The sequence below is a fragment of the Cyprinus carpio genome, chromosome B24 (assembly GCF_018340385.1).
Source record: "Cyprinus carpio isolate SPL01 chromosome B24, ASM1834038v1, whole genome shotgun sequence".
In the NCBI taxonomy this organism is placed as follows: domain Eukaryota; kingdom Metazoa; phylum Chordata; class Actinopteri; order Cypriniformes; family Cyprinidae; genus Cyprinus; species Cyprinus carpio.
In genome coordinates this window covers 2,123,010-2,139,068 of record NC_056620.1, presented here as the reverse complement: position 1 = coordinate 2,139,068, position 16,059 = coordinate 2,123,010, and the positions used below count along the sequence as shown (strand labels likewise).

Here is a 16,059-nt window from a genome sequence, read left to right as displayed (position 1 = left end):
AGCATTCATATACAGCTATTCTCATGCCTTTCTTATATTGAAAACCCAACAAACAACTTGCGTGTCATACAGAGGGTCCAACGACTTCTTGTTTTCCGGAGGATTTCCCCTCTTAGACCTTTCTGCTTTGTCTATCAGAGGCAAGATTTCCATTGTTTTCCTCTCTCCCCTGTGAGATGCACTTTCCTTTTTAGTTTGGAAGAGAAAAAAACATTAATAAAAGAGAATGGACAAAAAGAACTCTAGCTGATGGCTGATTTACAGTGACAGCCAATCAACAATGGCTATTTCATTTAGAAATGGAGCAGGACACCTGCAGGCTCTCATGCCAGATGCTACCGTGGAGCCAGAACGTCATCCATTTGGCTTAACAAACCCTGATTCATCGCTTTAATGGAGTCGAGGCCTTTCAGAGTGCTTTCGCTTCACCCCGTGCCTTTATGTTGCCATAGAAATATCAGGACAGTACTTCCTGTTGTCATGGTCACAATAATGCGACTGCAATTAATTGTAATGCTTGATCGGATATAATTACACGGAATATAATTCAGGTTTTATTTGTTGCTTTATTAAACATGCTTTCAGATGACTCACATCAGCGTCTGTAATGTCAGATTTTACAGCAGCACAGGTCAAGATATTAATATGATGCTCAAACCTGTTCAACCAATAAGTGTGTGTGTGCGTGTGTGTGTGTATATATATATATATATTAATACTGTGTGTAGTAATTCTGATATTAGGAATATTATGTTATATGCAAGTTATTTTTAGCTAAAAATAATTTAAAAGTGGTTTATGTTAGTTTTTTATGTTTTTATATTTTGTTTTCTTTTTAATTTCAGTTAAAGTTTTAGCATTTTTGTTGTTTTATTAGTTTTTTTTTTAATATGTTTTTATTTTATTTTTTATTTTTTTTCAGTCTTAGTTTTAGTTTAATTATAGTAGGTCAAGTTAAACTAAATGAAAATAAAAAAATATTGCCTTGGCAACAAGTTGAAATAAGGAAAAGTATAATAAAGATATATGATAAGTTTTTATTTTATTTTATTGGTATTATCATTATTTTTTATTTAAAGTATTTAAAATGTTTAGGATTAGGATTAACTTTTTTACGGTTTAAATTTTAGTTTTTGTTAACTATATTAAGCCTGCAGCTAACTGATATAAGTAAGTTGAATTAATAAAATTTATAGAACTAAAACTGAATTAAAAATGAATTGAACCTAAAATATATTAAACAAACTAATAAAAATGACAAAAGCAAATAACAAAAATACTAAAACCTAAACTAAAATGAAAATTGAAAATATATATAAAAAAAGAAAAAATAATAATGCTATAATAGTAAATAACACAAAACTACTTTTAAATAAATATGTGTGTGTGTGCATACTTTTTTATTATTTTATATAATATAAAAAATGTTTTAGAAAGGATTGTGTTTGGTTTAGTGCATATGGTGTACAAAATGAAAAATATACATTGACGAAAACAGATTTGCTGTGAAGACAAAAAAGGGAGTCTTTGGCTGTCAGATCTTCATGTTTCTGATGTTTTCTGTGTTGTGTGGCTGTAGGTAAACGGAGTGGATCTGAATGGTAAGACTCAGGAGGAGGTTGTGGCTCTGCTGCGCTCGACTCCCATGGGAGGCACTGTAGGTCTTCTCATCGTCAGACAAGAGGACGCTCTCCTGCCCCGCGAAGTGGTGAGTCACACACTCCACACCACACCACACACACCTAAATGTGCAACCATCTTAAAATGGCTTAACAATAGCCATAAATGGTCTCTTGATATCACACAGAGTTCATATAGCACCATGAAATGGCCTCTTCAACTCTTTCCCTGCCTCTGGCCTACTAGCTATGCTAGCTTGATTTGTTGCAAAATGCACCCAAATAAAAATTAAAACACAACAAAATCAATAATAGAAAACACAAGATTACAAAAAAAACACAAATTTGAATGCACCAAAAGCATGGATTGCATTCATAAGCTGACCATAGTGAGAGCTAATGGCTTGCTTGTACAGTCAGTTGTAGCTCTTTTAGATCAAGGAGAGAATCACGCTGAGCAAGATAGTCCAAGTTAGTTATTGTCCATATGTTTATAGCTAGTTAACGTGACGGGACGAGCCAACGACAGACACAGTGGGCGTGGCGTCAGGGCCTCGGAGAGGTTTTTTTTGTTAACAGAAAAAAACCAAAAACAAGGGGGAATAAAGTGTCCAAAAGGGAACAGTGTCCAAAACAACAGGGAATCTGGTGTCCTCGTCGTGGCTGCGGGGTTCGTGAGGGTCTGGCAGTGTTCATAGAGGAAGGGTCCAGGTAAGGGGCGGAGTCCGGATAGCCGCACGTTAGCGCTCCCCTCTTCGGTCCGGGGCGCGAGGGGCGGCGGCTTCTTCTGCGGCTTCATCCTCCTCGCTGGCCGCGGCGCTTGCAGGGGATGGACGGCCCGGCATCCTGGCCCGACGGCCGTGTAGACGGGTGCGGCTCTCGACCGGACCGCGGGTCCGGCAGCTCACGTCTCTGGTGGCGCGGAGTCCCTCAACGCACCCTTCCTGGACCCACGAGGACACCAGTGTGCATGCACGGGGAAGAGACCGGTCCCCCCCGAGGAGAGGCAGCGTTGGGCTTTTTAAACAGCGGGGGGTGATGAGGCTCCATTTCCTTCAGGTGTGCCCCATCACACGCCGCCAGCCCTGACTCGTCCAGCGCCCCTCCTCTCTCCCACACCCACTCCTATCGGGAGCCTGGTGAAGGGCGGCGATTTAGGAGGGACGGGGTGCCGGTGATTATCAGGGAGTCATTGGGACTGTCAAGACACTAGTTAAAGCTAATTAAATTGTTAGCTACTAGCCTCCCGAATTTGAAGGTAACTATGCCTCCTATCAGAATTGCAATACAGACTCAATCAACATTGTGTGATTTCATTGGGACTGTCAAGACAGGCTAATTGCAAAAATGTGCCCCTACCTACATTTTTGCAAAAATTAAAAAATGTACCTACAAGCCTACACACTTTTCACTGCAGTTTCCAGCTGAAATGAACAATAGTGGCAGTAAAACACAGGCAACTTTTGTCCTTTTTTATGCAAATTATGATCACAGCGTCAGATTGTCAATTAATGATGACTTGATTTCATGCAGTTCCTTGCGCAATACTATGTTGTGACCTCAAAACATTTTTACCATAGCACATGATTTGAAACTAATACAATTTGAAGTGTGTATTGCATGACCAGTTCCATATATATAGCTTTTCTAATGTAGTAAACTTGCTCTGTAGCGTACCCGGTACAGCATTGCACTTACTAGTTGCATTAAACACGAATCACAATAAGTCTTTAATAACATTAAATATTTAAAAAAATAATCTAAAAATCCAACGATAAAAACTCCATAATTACACAAATAAGCACAACTTAAACGACGAACAATCAAATAAATGCCATGATTTTTTTTTCCCCAGTGCAATACAGCATTAACAATTTAGCGCAACTTACAGGATGTTTCATTTCTGAAATGCCATGATGGATACAACAGGCAAGATAATAAAACATTGCCAGATTCATGTGTTTCTATTTTAGATCAAATTTAAAATGCTTTTAAGACTTTCCATTTTGAAAATGGCACAACATAGTTTTTCAGAGAAGTCACCGCAAGACTGGGTTAGACTATGTCTTTGTCACCCAATTGCAGAGTGTAAAGGAATCTGCTATTTCTCTTAAAAGGATACAGAATACCATAAAGTACACACCCAAACCTATCGAAGAGTCCAGCGTGTTTTGATGTGCAGCATCTTCATAGAGGCTTGAAAAACACGTCCCCGGAAACGAGTTCAAACGCAGGCTGATTGATTTTGGACTTATTTAAGCTTGGGGTGATTGAGAGCGGGTGAAGATGAGGTTTGACTTCCTTTCTCTGGCTTTGGCAAGATTTGATTAAAGACACCATCATGAAGACACAGTTTCACCAACTCTCCCGCTCCACCTCGTTTCTCATCAACTCCCCCTTAAAATTTGGAGTTTAAGACATCAGAACGACAGGGGTGGGAAGAGAGAAAGCGAGGGAAGAGATAAACTGTTGGACACTTCATTACTCTTATTGTCACATTAACATTCAGGAGGCTTCGGCTTTTCAACGCACCCCATTCAGGCATTAAAGGATCTCAATAATCCATACAAGTATGTTCATAAAAATCAGATTACAAACGCATCACTCTACTGCTGACAGTTATTGCAAATAAAGTGGAGAGAGAGAGGACAGCGGAGGGTTATTGATGCTATTTTGTAGGTCTGCGTGAGGGAGAGAGAGTGTGGTGGTTTAATATGATGCTATGGGAACATTGTCATTGTGAGCCAATCACAGTGCCAGACTATTAACGCATCATCAGGGAAGTTCTAAATCAAAAGACTGAGTGACACACTCTGCCACAATGACAGGTTACAGTCTAATAAATCAACACAGCCAAGCACTTAGTCTATGTTTTATGATATTCGAATGCACAACGCAATTAACGTCAAATTATTATAATGACATCAGGAGAGAAAATAACAGAACGGAGGCCTTTTTATGAAACAGGACATAAAAACAAGCAATGCTTACCGCTAACATGCTGAGGGATCTTATTTATTTATTTATTTTCATTTATCTGCACGCATAAGATTAGCCTTCGAGGCGTCGAGGGAATTGCAGACATTTTACGAAAGCGCAAACGTCAGATGCGGGCTGGCAGAGGCAGTGACTTATTGATAGGGGCGTCAGCTTTAACCTTTGCTCACAGCTGAAGTCTGGTCCTGAGGGAGCCGCAGAAAAATGAGCTTTGATGCCCCCGGCCGGCCCTCGCCCTTTAGAGAAAAAGAGAAAGAGAAGCGAGAGAAGGAGGCCGCACCATGGGCATGTTCAGTGAATTCCAAAGAGACTGTTGAGCCAGAATCAATGAAGCGCTGTCCTTGGAGTGTGGCTGAGGGGCTGGTGTTAGTTGAGTGCAATTGTAGGTCATGTGGCATTCAAAGTGCTCAGTGTCAGATACTCACGAGATTACTGATCTTTAAACAACTGAGTTGTTGCTTGGTTTGTGCTCCTGACAGGTAGATTGAGGCTCGCTGAAAATTTTACCCATTCTGGGGTCAGTCTCAGTGAAGTCTTTGTTGTACAGACTACAACCCTTCCTTTCCCACCTAATGCTGGTGTGATGTGCCACGACTGATATCGAGTTTTCTTCTCATCTGATGGTGTCAGTGTGGTCATTTCGATAAATTACTGAAAGCTAAGTGTCTTTCAGGCCTCAACTAAGGAAGCCAAAAGGTGACAGTGGCAAGGAATCCAAACTCCCATCAGGTTACAGAAATGGAGAAAAAGACCTTGGGAGAAGCCAGGGTAAAATGGAGGACCAGTTGTCCTCTGGCCTGATGGGGGTTTCTGTACCTTTACCTCTGGCTCAGATGGAGGACCAGAAGTGGCGACCAATTTTCCTCTGGCATTCACTTAGGCCAAAGGAGAACTGATCGCTCATCTGAGCCTGGTTTCTTTCAAGGATTTTTTTCTCCATTTCTGTACCTCAGAACCTCAGCATATCTAACACATTCTCACTCCCAACTCTTCACACGTGGACGCTTGGTCAGGACACTTTTCACTTTTGTTGGTCAGGCATCACTTTTTAATGCACTGCATACCCCTTTAGCATCATGCAAGGTACTCTAAGTCTTACTTTCAAAGAGATACCTTTGACATCAATACACAGACAGGGCATTGGAAATATATTGTCAAGAAATCATATACTGCCATTGTGACATAGTATGATTTTCAATTTAAACATCTACACTAATTTTAGTTGCGTAACTTACAGTACATTACACCAATACCCTATTTAGATTTTGAGCACCTAACCCAACGCTACCCGTAAACCTTACCATTTGTCAATGTAAAACAAACAATATAACAGACGTACAGTATGCAAATATAGTCAAACTTTGTTAAAAAAAAAAAATTACAAACATTCAAGATCCTCTGAAGCCAAATGAATAATTTGCATGAGGAACAGACCCAAAAATGATCACGGTCCCCATCCCCATGTTCAAATCACAAACACATCAAAAATTCCACCTGAAGAAGCGTTACGTCAAGTTTGATTGCAAAATTGCATCGACTCTTTATGTGTTTTGTGACTGATTGCAGCATGTTAATGTTAAGATTTATCTTTTGAATGAGATATGACTTTATTAATGTTAACGTTTTGTTAACATGTTGAGCGATTAAAACCTTAAGTTTCATTCTGTTCCTCACATTAATATATTGTATGGCTTCAAGTCTTGGAATATAACATAAGTGGATTATAATACTTTAACTGTTTTCTGGTCAGTTTTGCAATACATTTCTATGATTGTACTTTTATCTGCCCTGTTACATTTTTTTATATTGTTGAGAAATAGTGGTGAGGTGCTTACTTTTACAAATGCATGCAAAGAATCAAGTATGTCTGGATCTGACAAAAAATTGAGGTAATGGAGTAACCTGCTCATTGAAAAAAATATGCTTAAAGGATACCCAGTGCGTTAAAAACTGACACCAAGGGATCCAGAGCAAGCGTCAATATGTGACGAGTTAGGAGTGAGAACATGTTGGCAAATCTATCAACAAGTTCATCTTTGGAAAAGGGCCACTGAAGAAGTCTGCAAACTTGTAAATAGGGCTTTGTTTTCTGCAGTTCAGTAAAATCCTGTATACACAAATGCTCAGGATTTGTGTAAAGCTAATCAGATTGGATTTTGCAAGAGCTTCATTATGTGTGCCGCATGCATAAAATTGGCCTCAAACAGTCTGTTGGCGCTCTATGGCAGTGACGTCTGAGACTATGGAGCACCTTGCCATCTTAACATTTGCATCAGGTTTGTTTATTTCGGAAATTGGAAGAGAGCCTTGAATATAAACCGTTCATTTGTGCTTCAGAACTGAAAAAAGGGATGTCAGAGGAGCATTGGATAGTCAGTGCGGGTGAAGGAATAGGAGAAATGATGAAAGTGGGAGGATCTGGAAGGAGAGGGAGGGAGCGCGACTCAGCGGGAGACGGATAGACCAGAAGATGAAGAGAGAGGGAAAGAATGAGAGATGTGATAGGCATCTCAGGGAGCCATCAAAAACTCAACTGTGGAGAAAAGATGGGAAAAAAGGGAACTGACAACAGCGGCAAGGGAGCAAACGTGTTTTGACAGACATCCTGCACTTGATGAAATCTTACCTTGCCACTTCGATGAGACACACACTCATGAACACACTCCGAGGCCTGACAAACACCCTGCTGCTGAATCATTCATGTCAGAAAACACAATTATCCGGCACACTAATGTGGCCAGCGGTGGTGTGAGAGCATTAGAACAATGCAACACATGCACACACACACACACACACACAAGCAATTCCATCGTGTAAACAAAAAGCCCACCACGTTCTTCTTTATCGTTCCTTTTGATCTCCCAGTGGGCACTGCTGAGAACGCTCAGAATATACGTGTGTTTGCGACCGCTGCTAAGCCAGAGCGATAAGTGGAGATTGTACATCACCTCCTTCCCTCCGCAAAATAAATAACTCATTGTGAAATCATCAGCAACACCAGGTAGAAGGAAACAAAGGAACAAAAGTAAATAGGAATTACCTCCAAAGCTTCAGCTAAAGGTGAAGGTGTGTTGATTGACATTAGCATGTTGAGTCAAGTAACTGGTAGCAGCAAGGCATCTTGAGTTGGGATGGACACATGGGGACCCCTTGTTTGAATTTGCTTTTGTTTTGGTTTTGCTGTTACTTTGTTTTGTTTTGTTTTGTTTTGTTTTTGTTTGCCTTTGTTTTGTTTCACTTTGCTTTGCTTCTGTTTTGTTTTATACTTGCTTGTTTGCTGTATTTATTAATTTACTTACTTTTTTTTCACCCAGAATGGACACTGTACATGTTGACTTCATTTGTGCTTAACACTCATATTCTTGCATTTGAAAGCAGCTAGGTTGTGGGGATGTGCCATGGTTAACTACTAGACTAGTAGTCCAACACTCGACTAATTCACTAGTGAGGTGGACTCTGTTTAGGCAAACATCCAACTAGTCGATATTGAAAATATGTCGTTATGCACATCGCTGCTAGATGGAATGTGACTAATTACAAGGAATGAAATAGAAAACATGGTTCTTGAGGCATTTTCACAGCTGGACCTTTTTGTGAATTTAAAACATTAATTCTCTGTCTGATGCTATTGTACATAGATTGGCAATATAAAACGGTGCACCCATGGCTCACCCCAAATACTTGTGGCTGATTTATCTGTAGAGCACTTGAGTATCCCAAATTACCGAAATGCACAGCCCTAGTCTTGACTGCAGGAAGTCTCCAATGAGCCTGTTGAATTCTTTAATGGACAACTTGACAGATCCGAATGAAATCTCTCGCAGTTTCGAGTTGGTTTGTTTGGAAAACTTGATCTCAAAGCCTTTTTGTACTTTTGAAACTATTTCATATGCATCATTTTCTGGCTCAGCTTCCCTGAAAATAACCCTATGAATGGCGAGGAGCTTTTTTGTATTCACATTCAAATAATACACCCATCTGTAGTCGATTGGAGCTCTCTCCAAGCTGGAGTTGATGCTCACGACTGTTGCCTTGTTCAAACATACAATAACTGCAAGCTCTTGGCTGCACCAGTCCAATCCAAAATCTCCCAGAACGGTCCAGATGACAGGGTGTACGGGAAACTTGTTTCAGCTCGGCACAGAACAGTAATTAAACACTACATTAAATTCCTCTTCATGACCAGTTCAGACTTTTCACAGATCCATTAGAGGCTGGATCTGCCAAGCTAAGAGAATCTTAATTGCGCAATTAATTTGAACGCTGATTTCTACTGACAGTTGGATTTATGGTTTCTATTGAGGCCAGATCCAGACAAATGTGTGACAGGTTCTATTTTAATACGGCTGATGAGTTGGCTTGATATCCTGCTAGTGACAGCCGTTTTGCCAGTCATTTGAAAATCTGTTGTTTTTTTATGAACTGGTTTCAGAACTATGCTTATTGTTATTGTTGCTCATTTCCTGTTTTGTTCCAGTTTCTCTCACTGAACATCATTTCTATTTTTAAATGTGGTTTTGAAGGATTTTGTGAATGTTAAATTGTTAAGAAATGACAACAACAATCCAACTTTTGTTTCTTCTCAAATGGTCACAGTAGATAATATCTTTGTTTCTCAGAATCACTTTGTATACTCACACTTGCACACTCGTCTTTTCTAGTGCCAACAGAAAGGTCAGATTTCGACATTTATTTCCCCATGCATCCATATTTGCTTTTAATCTGTTCACTGGATGTGGGAAAGTTTAGTAACTCAGAGGGGGAAGAAATCAAATCAGCATGTTACCTGAACACTAGAGACTAGACTAGAGTTGTTAAATTAGAGTTTGCTGGATGTTTTGATGGGAATGGTTGAGAGAGCTCTTTTGTAAGCTCTGGGAAGAAGGAAGTATGTTTGTTCGTGCTCAACAAGTGCCTCTGATTGCCGAAAGCTGTGGCAATCATTCACAGGAAGCTTTAAAACATAAACAGCATTGGTGTGTTCACGATGGCATACTGTCTACCGTTTTTTAAGAACTCAGGAACTATAAAATGTTGTATACATATGCTGTGTCCATCCACACTATTTTTTAATTGTGGCTCTAAATACAAATGTTAGATGGACATTTTTGATAGTTGCAGTACATTTCACTGTTTTGAGTTTCACATAGTGACTGTCAAGTTAAAAGAAGCTTAAGTTGAAATTGCTTGAATTGTCGTCCATTCTTGATTTAATTGCATTTATAAAGCTAAAAGTGCAAGAAAGACTTCCTTTAAATGAACGTTTTTGAAGTGTATGTCATATCCACAGCCCTTCAGCTTTATAATAATTGCCAGAGCTGTGATTTTAAACCTGGTGGACTGTTTCGTAGATGGATGTGTTGATTGCAGACAGGTGTTGTTCTGCGCTGATTGCTGATGAGCCGCCCCTGAAGCACAAATGACGCTCTTATGTGAGTTTGGCATGTCATATGATGTCCAGATCTGTTGTGTTACCAACCTATTTGACTGTTTCCATAGCAACGGCCAGTGGAGGAAGTGAGCTTGGGCAGGAGGGCATCCCGCTTGATTAAGATAATTAGCCCCTTTCTTATTTAATGGGTGTGTCTCCGCCGTTTTGTCCCAAATTACAGCTCGTTGGTTTCATCTGTCATAACCCTGACCGCATCCCATCCATCTCCACACCGCAGTCAGATCCTTAGGGAATTATTAAGACGACGACCAAACATTCAGATGAAGTTTCCTCTTTATTCAGGAGCTCATGTTGAGTCACCAAATGTGGCTCTGATATAATTATCTTTGCTTTAAAGTTAAGTTATGCCTTTAAGCCTTTGTCATAGTTGCAGTGAGGTAATTCTCTATAGTTTCTGCGTATGCGAGACCTGCGGTCCAGTTGCTGTCCTTGCTGGCAGCTGTTGGCCAGAGCGTTTCATCGGAGACGTCGTGACGGCAAAATGGGCTCTGTACCATGGGAACGGAGCCGTTTCTGAGCCAAGATAGCTATCAGGATCTATTTGTAACTTGGCAGTCTTTCTGGGTTTTTTAACGGCGAATGAATTATCACATTCACTAGGACCTTGGCTCTCTCACAGCTGCTGAGAAAATGTAGTACTCTAAGACCCTTATAGCAGTCGCTGTTATCATTCACTGAGAAAATAAAAACTTTTGAAGGCTTTGAATAAGGTTTGTATAATATATGAACCAATTCAGAATGATTTAGGTAAAATAACTGACACAAAAGTGACAACATTATTTTATGAATTTGCACACATATTCTGTTTGTTTGTTCTCCACATCAAATAATATAAATAATAATCAAAATAATGACAAAAATGTATTAAATATACTAATTAATATGATTGATTGTGAAATTTTGAGAGCAAATTTTATATTTAAATGTCTTTCTTAGTTTCTTTCTGTTTCTTTCTTCGTTTCTTTCTTTCTTTCTTTCTTTCTTTCTTTCTTTCTTTATTAACAATTTTTTTAATTTTTACAATTTATTCATTATTTTATAATATTATTCTTTCTTTTGTTATTCCTCTTAATTTATTATATTTTCAATTAACATGTTTTTTACATGTTTTTCATTAAATCTTTTGTTTGTTCTTTGTTAGTTTATTTCTTTATTTTTTTATTTCTTTGTTTGTTCATAAACTATCCTTTCCCTTGTTAGTCTTCTTTCTTATTTTCTACTTTTTTTCATCCCTCAAAACATTTTTTCTTTGTCGTTTTTATTTTCCACATATTTTTTGTTTTTTTTTTTTTTTTTTTCCTCACTCAAACACATTTTTTTTTTTTCCCTTGACAGGCTAATAAGCATGAAGCATCATCATTATTATAATTAAAAAAGTGCTGTATGGAGCTAACTACAGCACTATGTAAATGAACAGAAAATGTTTTAAAGTCTGGAACTACAAAAAAGTGCTGTATGGAGCTAACTACAGCACTATGTAAATGAACAGAAAATGTTTTAAAGTCTGGAACTACGATCAGAATTCAAAACAGATGCATATGTCTTGAAGGTATCTACATAAACTCAGTTTTTGACACAGCAGGTCACAAAACCTTCCAAGCTGCAAATGCGACATCCATTAACGGCTCATCCCAATCTCCTCTTCATCCAGAGCCCATATTTTTTTTAGGATAGTCAAGCATGGCGAGTCGCTCTCTCTTTTTAAGCACTACGCCTGGCATCCCTACTGTGAAAATTACCTCACCCGTCTCCATTAGCCAGACTGGCACGCTTAAGTTCAATTGCTTGTTCGAACCCTTTTTACTCCCCTGAAATCGTTCCCTTGTTTTTCCCCTTTCTCTACCCTCTTTTTTCCCCACGGTTTGCAGATGTGCTGCCGTTCCTTTCACGAGCGCTTTTATGGGCCGCATTTAAAACGTGCCAGTTTGCGCTGCTGCAGATTGGGAAAGCCAAGCACTTCCATAATTAAGCCTAATGTTGCAAAGTGCATTGGAAGACAATAACGTTCTGCCAGCATATTTTTTTTTTCTTTTCGTTTCACAAAACAGTTTTGAGCTGCCACCTGTTTTTGTTTAGCACTTTTTCTCTCAGCTGTGACAGCAATTAGCCTAGCTGTTCATATGTGGCGGCCGTTGTTCTGCCGCTGTACAGCGCTGATAAACAAGCTAGTTTAGAGCAGTTTTGGGACAGGCAGAGCTTGCTCAGAGCATGTGGTGTAGTCAAGCACAGTTAGGTCTCAACCACGATGCCGTCCTTGTAGCACATACGCGTTTATATGTACAACACAATGCTGCTAATCATCAAATATTGGCTTGTTATAAAACATAACATGCTCTGTAGGCATATAGCTTATTAAGTATAATCAAAATAAGATCAGCACACTTAAGCCAGTGGGCTGTAGGATGTATCGTATTTAAATCGTTGTCAGGATTTCTGCTGATCTTGATTTATTAAGCATAATCATCTACAATATTTAGCCTGATCATTTTTTATTTTAATGTGACATCTTGTATTGGTAACAAGCCTCCACATGCTATCATGGTTGTGGTTGCCGGATTTTAACAGTTTAAATCCTCCAATCAGGGCATTTTTCATAAATTGATATAGTTTGTGATCAGTGGTTTAATCTTCCCAACTTGGCAACCATGCACAGCCGCACTCGCTGCAATACACGGGGTTGCCAGGTCCCAGAAAATTTCCAACCCAAAGCCAATGCAGAAACCACCCAAAAGGAATAAAACCTAGCCCAATTTTCTCCCTGTCCAATCACAGCCGACTACTGCACGATTCCTATAAATGGCCTTCCTATAAAAATATCAATTTTGTTTATTGTATGCTTTGAATCTTATTTAGATTATTTTAGCTAGGCATGTTTATTCAATTATTTAATCTGTATTTTATTCCTCTTTAGCTACATTTACCTTCTTTGATTTTAACTCAGAGCACTTTGCATGATAAATTGTTTAAAATATAACCTGCACAATGTGCTAAGATATAGTCATCCTTAAAAGTCAATTTTATAGTGTATTTATTTTTTTTTTTTTACAATACACATCAAAGCAGCTTTACAGAAAATTGTGAGGTTAAAGTTTATCATTTATTTATAGCTTAATGCAAGATTGTGCTCCAATAACGATTATCATTCATCTATAAGCAAACCATGCAAGTTGACGTTCTTTTGATTTGTGCTTATGTGAAAATGCAATAATTTTGATCAAATGTAAAAAACAAATTAAAAAGAGAAAAACCGTGATAGTATTTTTGAGCAAAATAATCATGATCAACTGTTTAACCATTATCATGCAGCCCTGCATTTTTCACTTTCTTCTTGTGACCTTGTGTTTGGAATTTGGTTCCTTGTAAAAACATGTTTGAATGAGGTGTTTGACTTCACTTCTCCAGCTCTTCATGTCACCTTGGCTTTAGGTGCTGAGCTGTGACAGTTCTTCCTCTCGAAGCTTTGACTGTCTCATCTAATCTCCTTCTCTCTCTCTTTCTCGGCTCTTCGGGTCTAACTGTACCTGAAAGTCTTGAATGTGCATTAGTCGGAGGTGTTTAATATGCAGTCTTTATCAGAAGGTGGAGGGCCAAAGAAACAGTGGGGAGAAATTTCATGTTTCTGTACTTATCATGCACAGGCCTTCTTTGCAATTACATACTTGACTGATTTCTTTTAGCCTCTTAAATTCATTTCCAGTGACCTTTATGTCATTGCCCCGTTCGGGCGAGAAAGTTTCAGCCATGCTAATTGTTTCAAACCTTGGCAGCAGTTTGAAGATAGAGAGCAATATTTATATTTTCATTTCACTATTTTACTTTCTTCATCCCTTTCCTCCCTCCATTACATTGTTTATTATTTTCTCAAGTTTGGTCATTACATTTTGTTTTTAAAGCATGTTGTTTTTTTTTACTATTTCCTCTTTTTCTGCCTTCACTGATTTGCTTGTTTATTCTTTCTTTTTGTTATTTTTTTCATTTGTCTTTTGTTTTTGGTTTGCTTGTTCAATAATTTATTTTAACTTTTAGTTCTTTCTCTCTTTCTTTCTTTCTTTCTTTCCTCCCTCTCCTCCTCTCTCTCTCTCTATTTACATTTTAATTTCTTTCTTTTTCTTTCCTTAATCCCTTTTCCCTCTATTTTTTTCATGTTTTGTTTTCTATTTTGTTGTTTTGTTTTTGTTACTTGGTTAGTTTTATTTTTCTTCTATTTTGTTTGATTTTTTTTTTCTGTATTCACTGATTTGTTTGTTCATTCTTTTTGTTAATTGTTAATTTTGAGGGTATTTTTGGTTTGTTTGTTTGTTCATCAATGCATTCTCTCTTTTAGTTCTGTTGAAAGTGTGTTTATTTCGTAAGTTATTTTTTCTTTTATTTTAACTTTTGTTTGTTCTTTGTTTCTTTCATTCATTCACTCACTTGTAATTTTTCTTTTTATTTCTGTAATCTGTCTGCAAGTCCCAGTGGAGTATAAGAGAGTCTGCTCTTCTCTGTGTGTGTGTTCAGACACTGTCTTATCTCTCATGGGCTCTTCTCTTCATGGTCTGTGCACTGACAGTATAATTCAAGCTCACTCTGGAAACAAAAGCATGTAATGAATGCACACCATCCAGTCAGCTTATGAATGAATTAATTACTCCCGAGCACAATGGACCAGGTTGAGCTCGATGCACCTTTTATAAAGTCATGTATTTTTCCTTTGTCACTGTGTGAAAGAAATGTACAGTGTTGTTAAGGCTTGTGAAAATGAACCAGCTGTTTGTAACACAATTTCAGACCTTCAAACAAACTGCTGCATGTTATAAAACTTCATGTAGACTCAGGCCGAGAAATTTGGTTTTAAGCCACCTGTAGTGCAGGTACAGTACTTCTTCTGACTTGGCATACTGAAGCTTAATGGTCAAAATCAATACAATCAAGAATTTTGTTTTAAGGTGAAAGAATCTTCCAAGCAAAAAATTCAATAGGTTTTTACAGGCCAACAAATCAAAAATTTAAAAGTGATGGGTGTTTTCAGACCTGTAGATCATTAAAAAATGTTGCATTTTCTACTTGTTTAGTTCTGTTTACTTTTACAAGGCAACAATTTAAAGTGTACCAAAATGTGTTTATGCAAGTCAGTAATGTGCTCACACTGCTGCTTTTTATGCAACACATTTCTTATTTTGAATTATGATACACGTTGGATCGTTGGGTTGGATTGCTTTCTCATCACAGTGGTAATGTAAGAGTTTGTTTTCAGTCAGTTTTAGTTATTTAGGAGATCTTGGACTGATTATTTTGGTGTGGATTCAGGTGCAAATGCTGTGTTCATGTATGCTGAAACAAACTGGGCATTCCAGGTTCAGAAACAAATGCTCCAAACGAGCCAGGTGTGAAAATGCCCTGAGTATCAAAGTAAGTACAATTAGTTAAATTTGCCCCACATTTATACTACTGACATGAATAATATTAACAACAATAATACAAACAATCAAGCAAATCATTGATTAAATTTGTGAACATATTTGTTTAACACATTCATTTAGTTCATTCACTTATTTCATTTACTTTTTTCTTTAGTTTTTTCTTTAGTTATTTATTTTGTTTTTATACATTTTTAAATAAATAGTCTTTTGTTCAGTCTTGTTTGTTCATTTACCTCTGTTTTTTTTTGTTTTGATTTGCTTTTCTCTATTTTGCTTTCTTTGCTTTATTTTACTTTCTTTGCTTTCTTTGCTTTGTTTTTTTCTTTTTTATTTTTGCTTTGCTTTGTTTTGCTTTTTTTATTTTAAATTCTTTGCTTTGTTTTGTTTTGGTTTTTTGTTGTGGGCTTAGATTATGCTTTCAATTGCAAAGCAGAACTCACATTTCTTAATAAAATTATTTATTTATTATTAAATTATCTTAATTTTCACTTATCATTTTGGTTGTGTTTTCCTTTTGATTATTAGATTTATAGTTATTAGTTTGGTTGTGTTTGCTGTTTGGTTATGACAAGGCTGACAGATAACTGAA

The 16,059-nt window shown here is 37.7% G+C and overlaps 1 protein-coding gene across 5 annotated transcripts in view; it reads left to right on the top strand.

Moving 5' to 3' along the window:
* The window catches only part of LOC109070279 (partitioning defective 3 homolog), a 455,709-nt gene that overhangs the window by 235,668 nt on the left and 203,982 nt on the right, over positions 1-16,059 (top strand). For all 5 annotated transcript variants that reach the window (XM_042751639.1, XM_042751638.1, XM_042751637.1 and 2 more), the window contains one exon: positions 1,580-1,708. In XM_042751639.1, the coding sequence (XP_042607573.1) occupies positions 1,580-1,708 (129 nt within the window). The remainder of the gene's footprint in view (positions 1-1,579; positions 1,709-16,059) is intronic.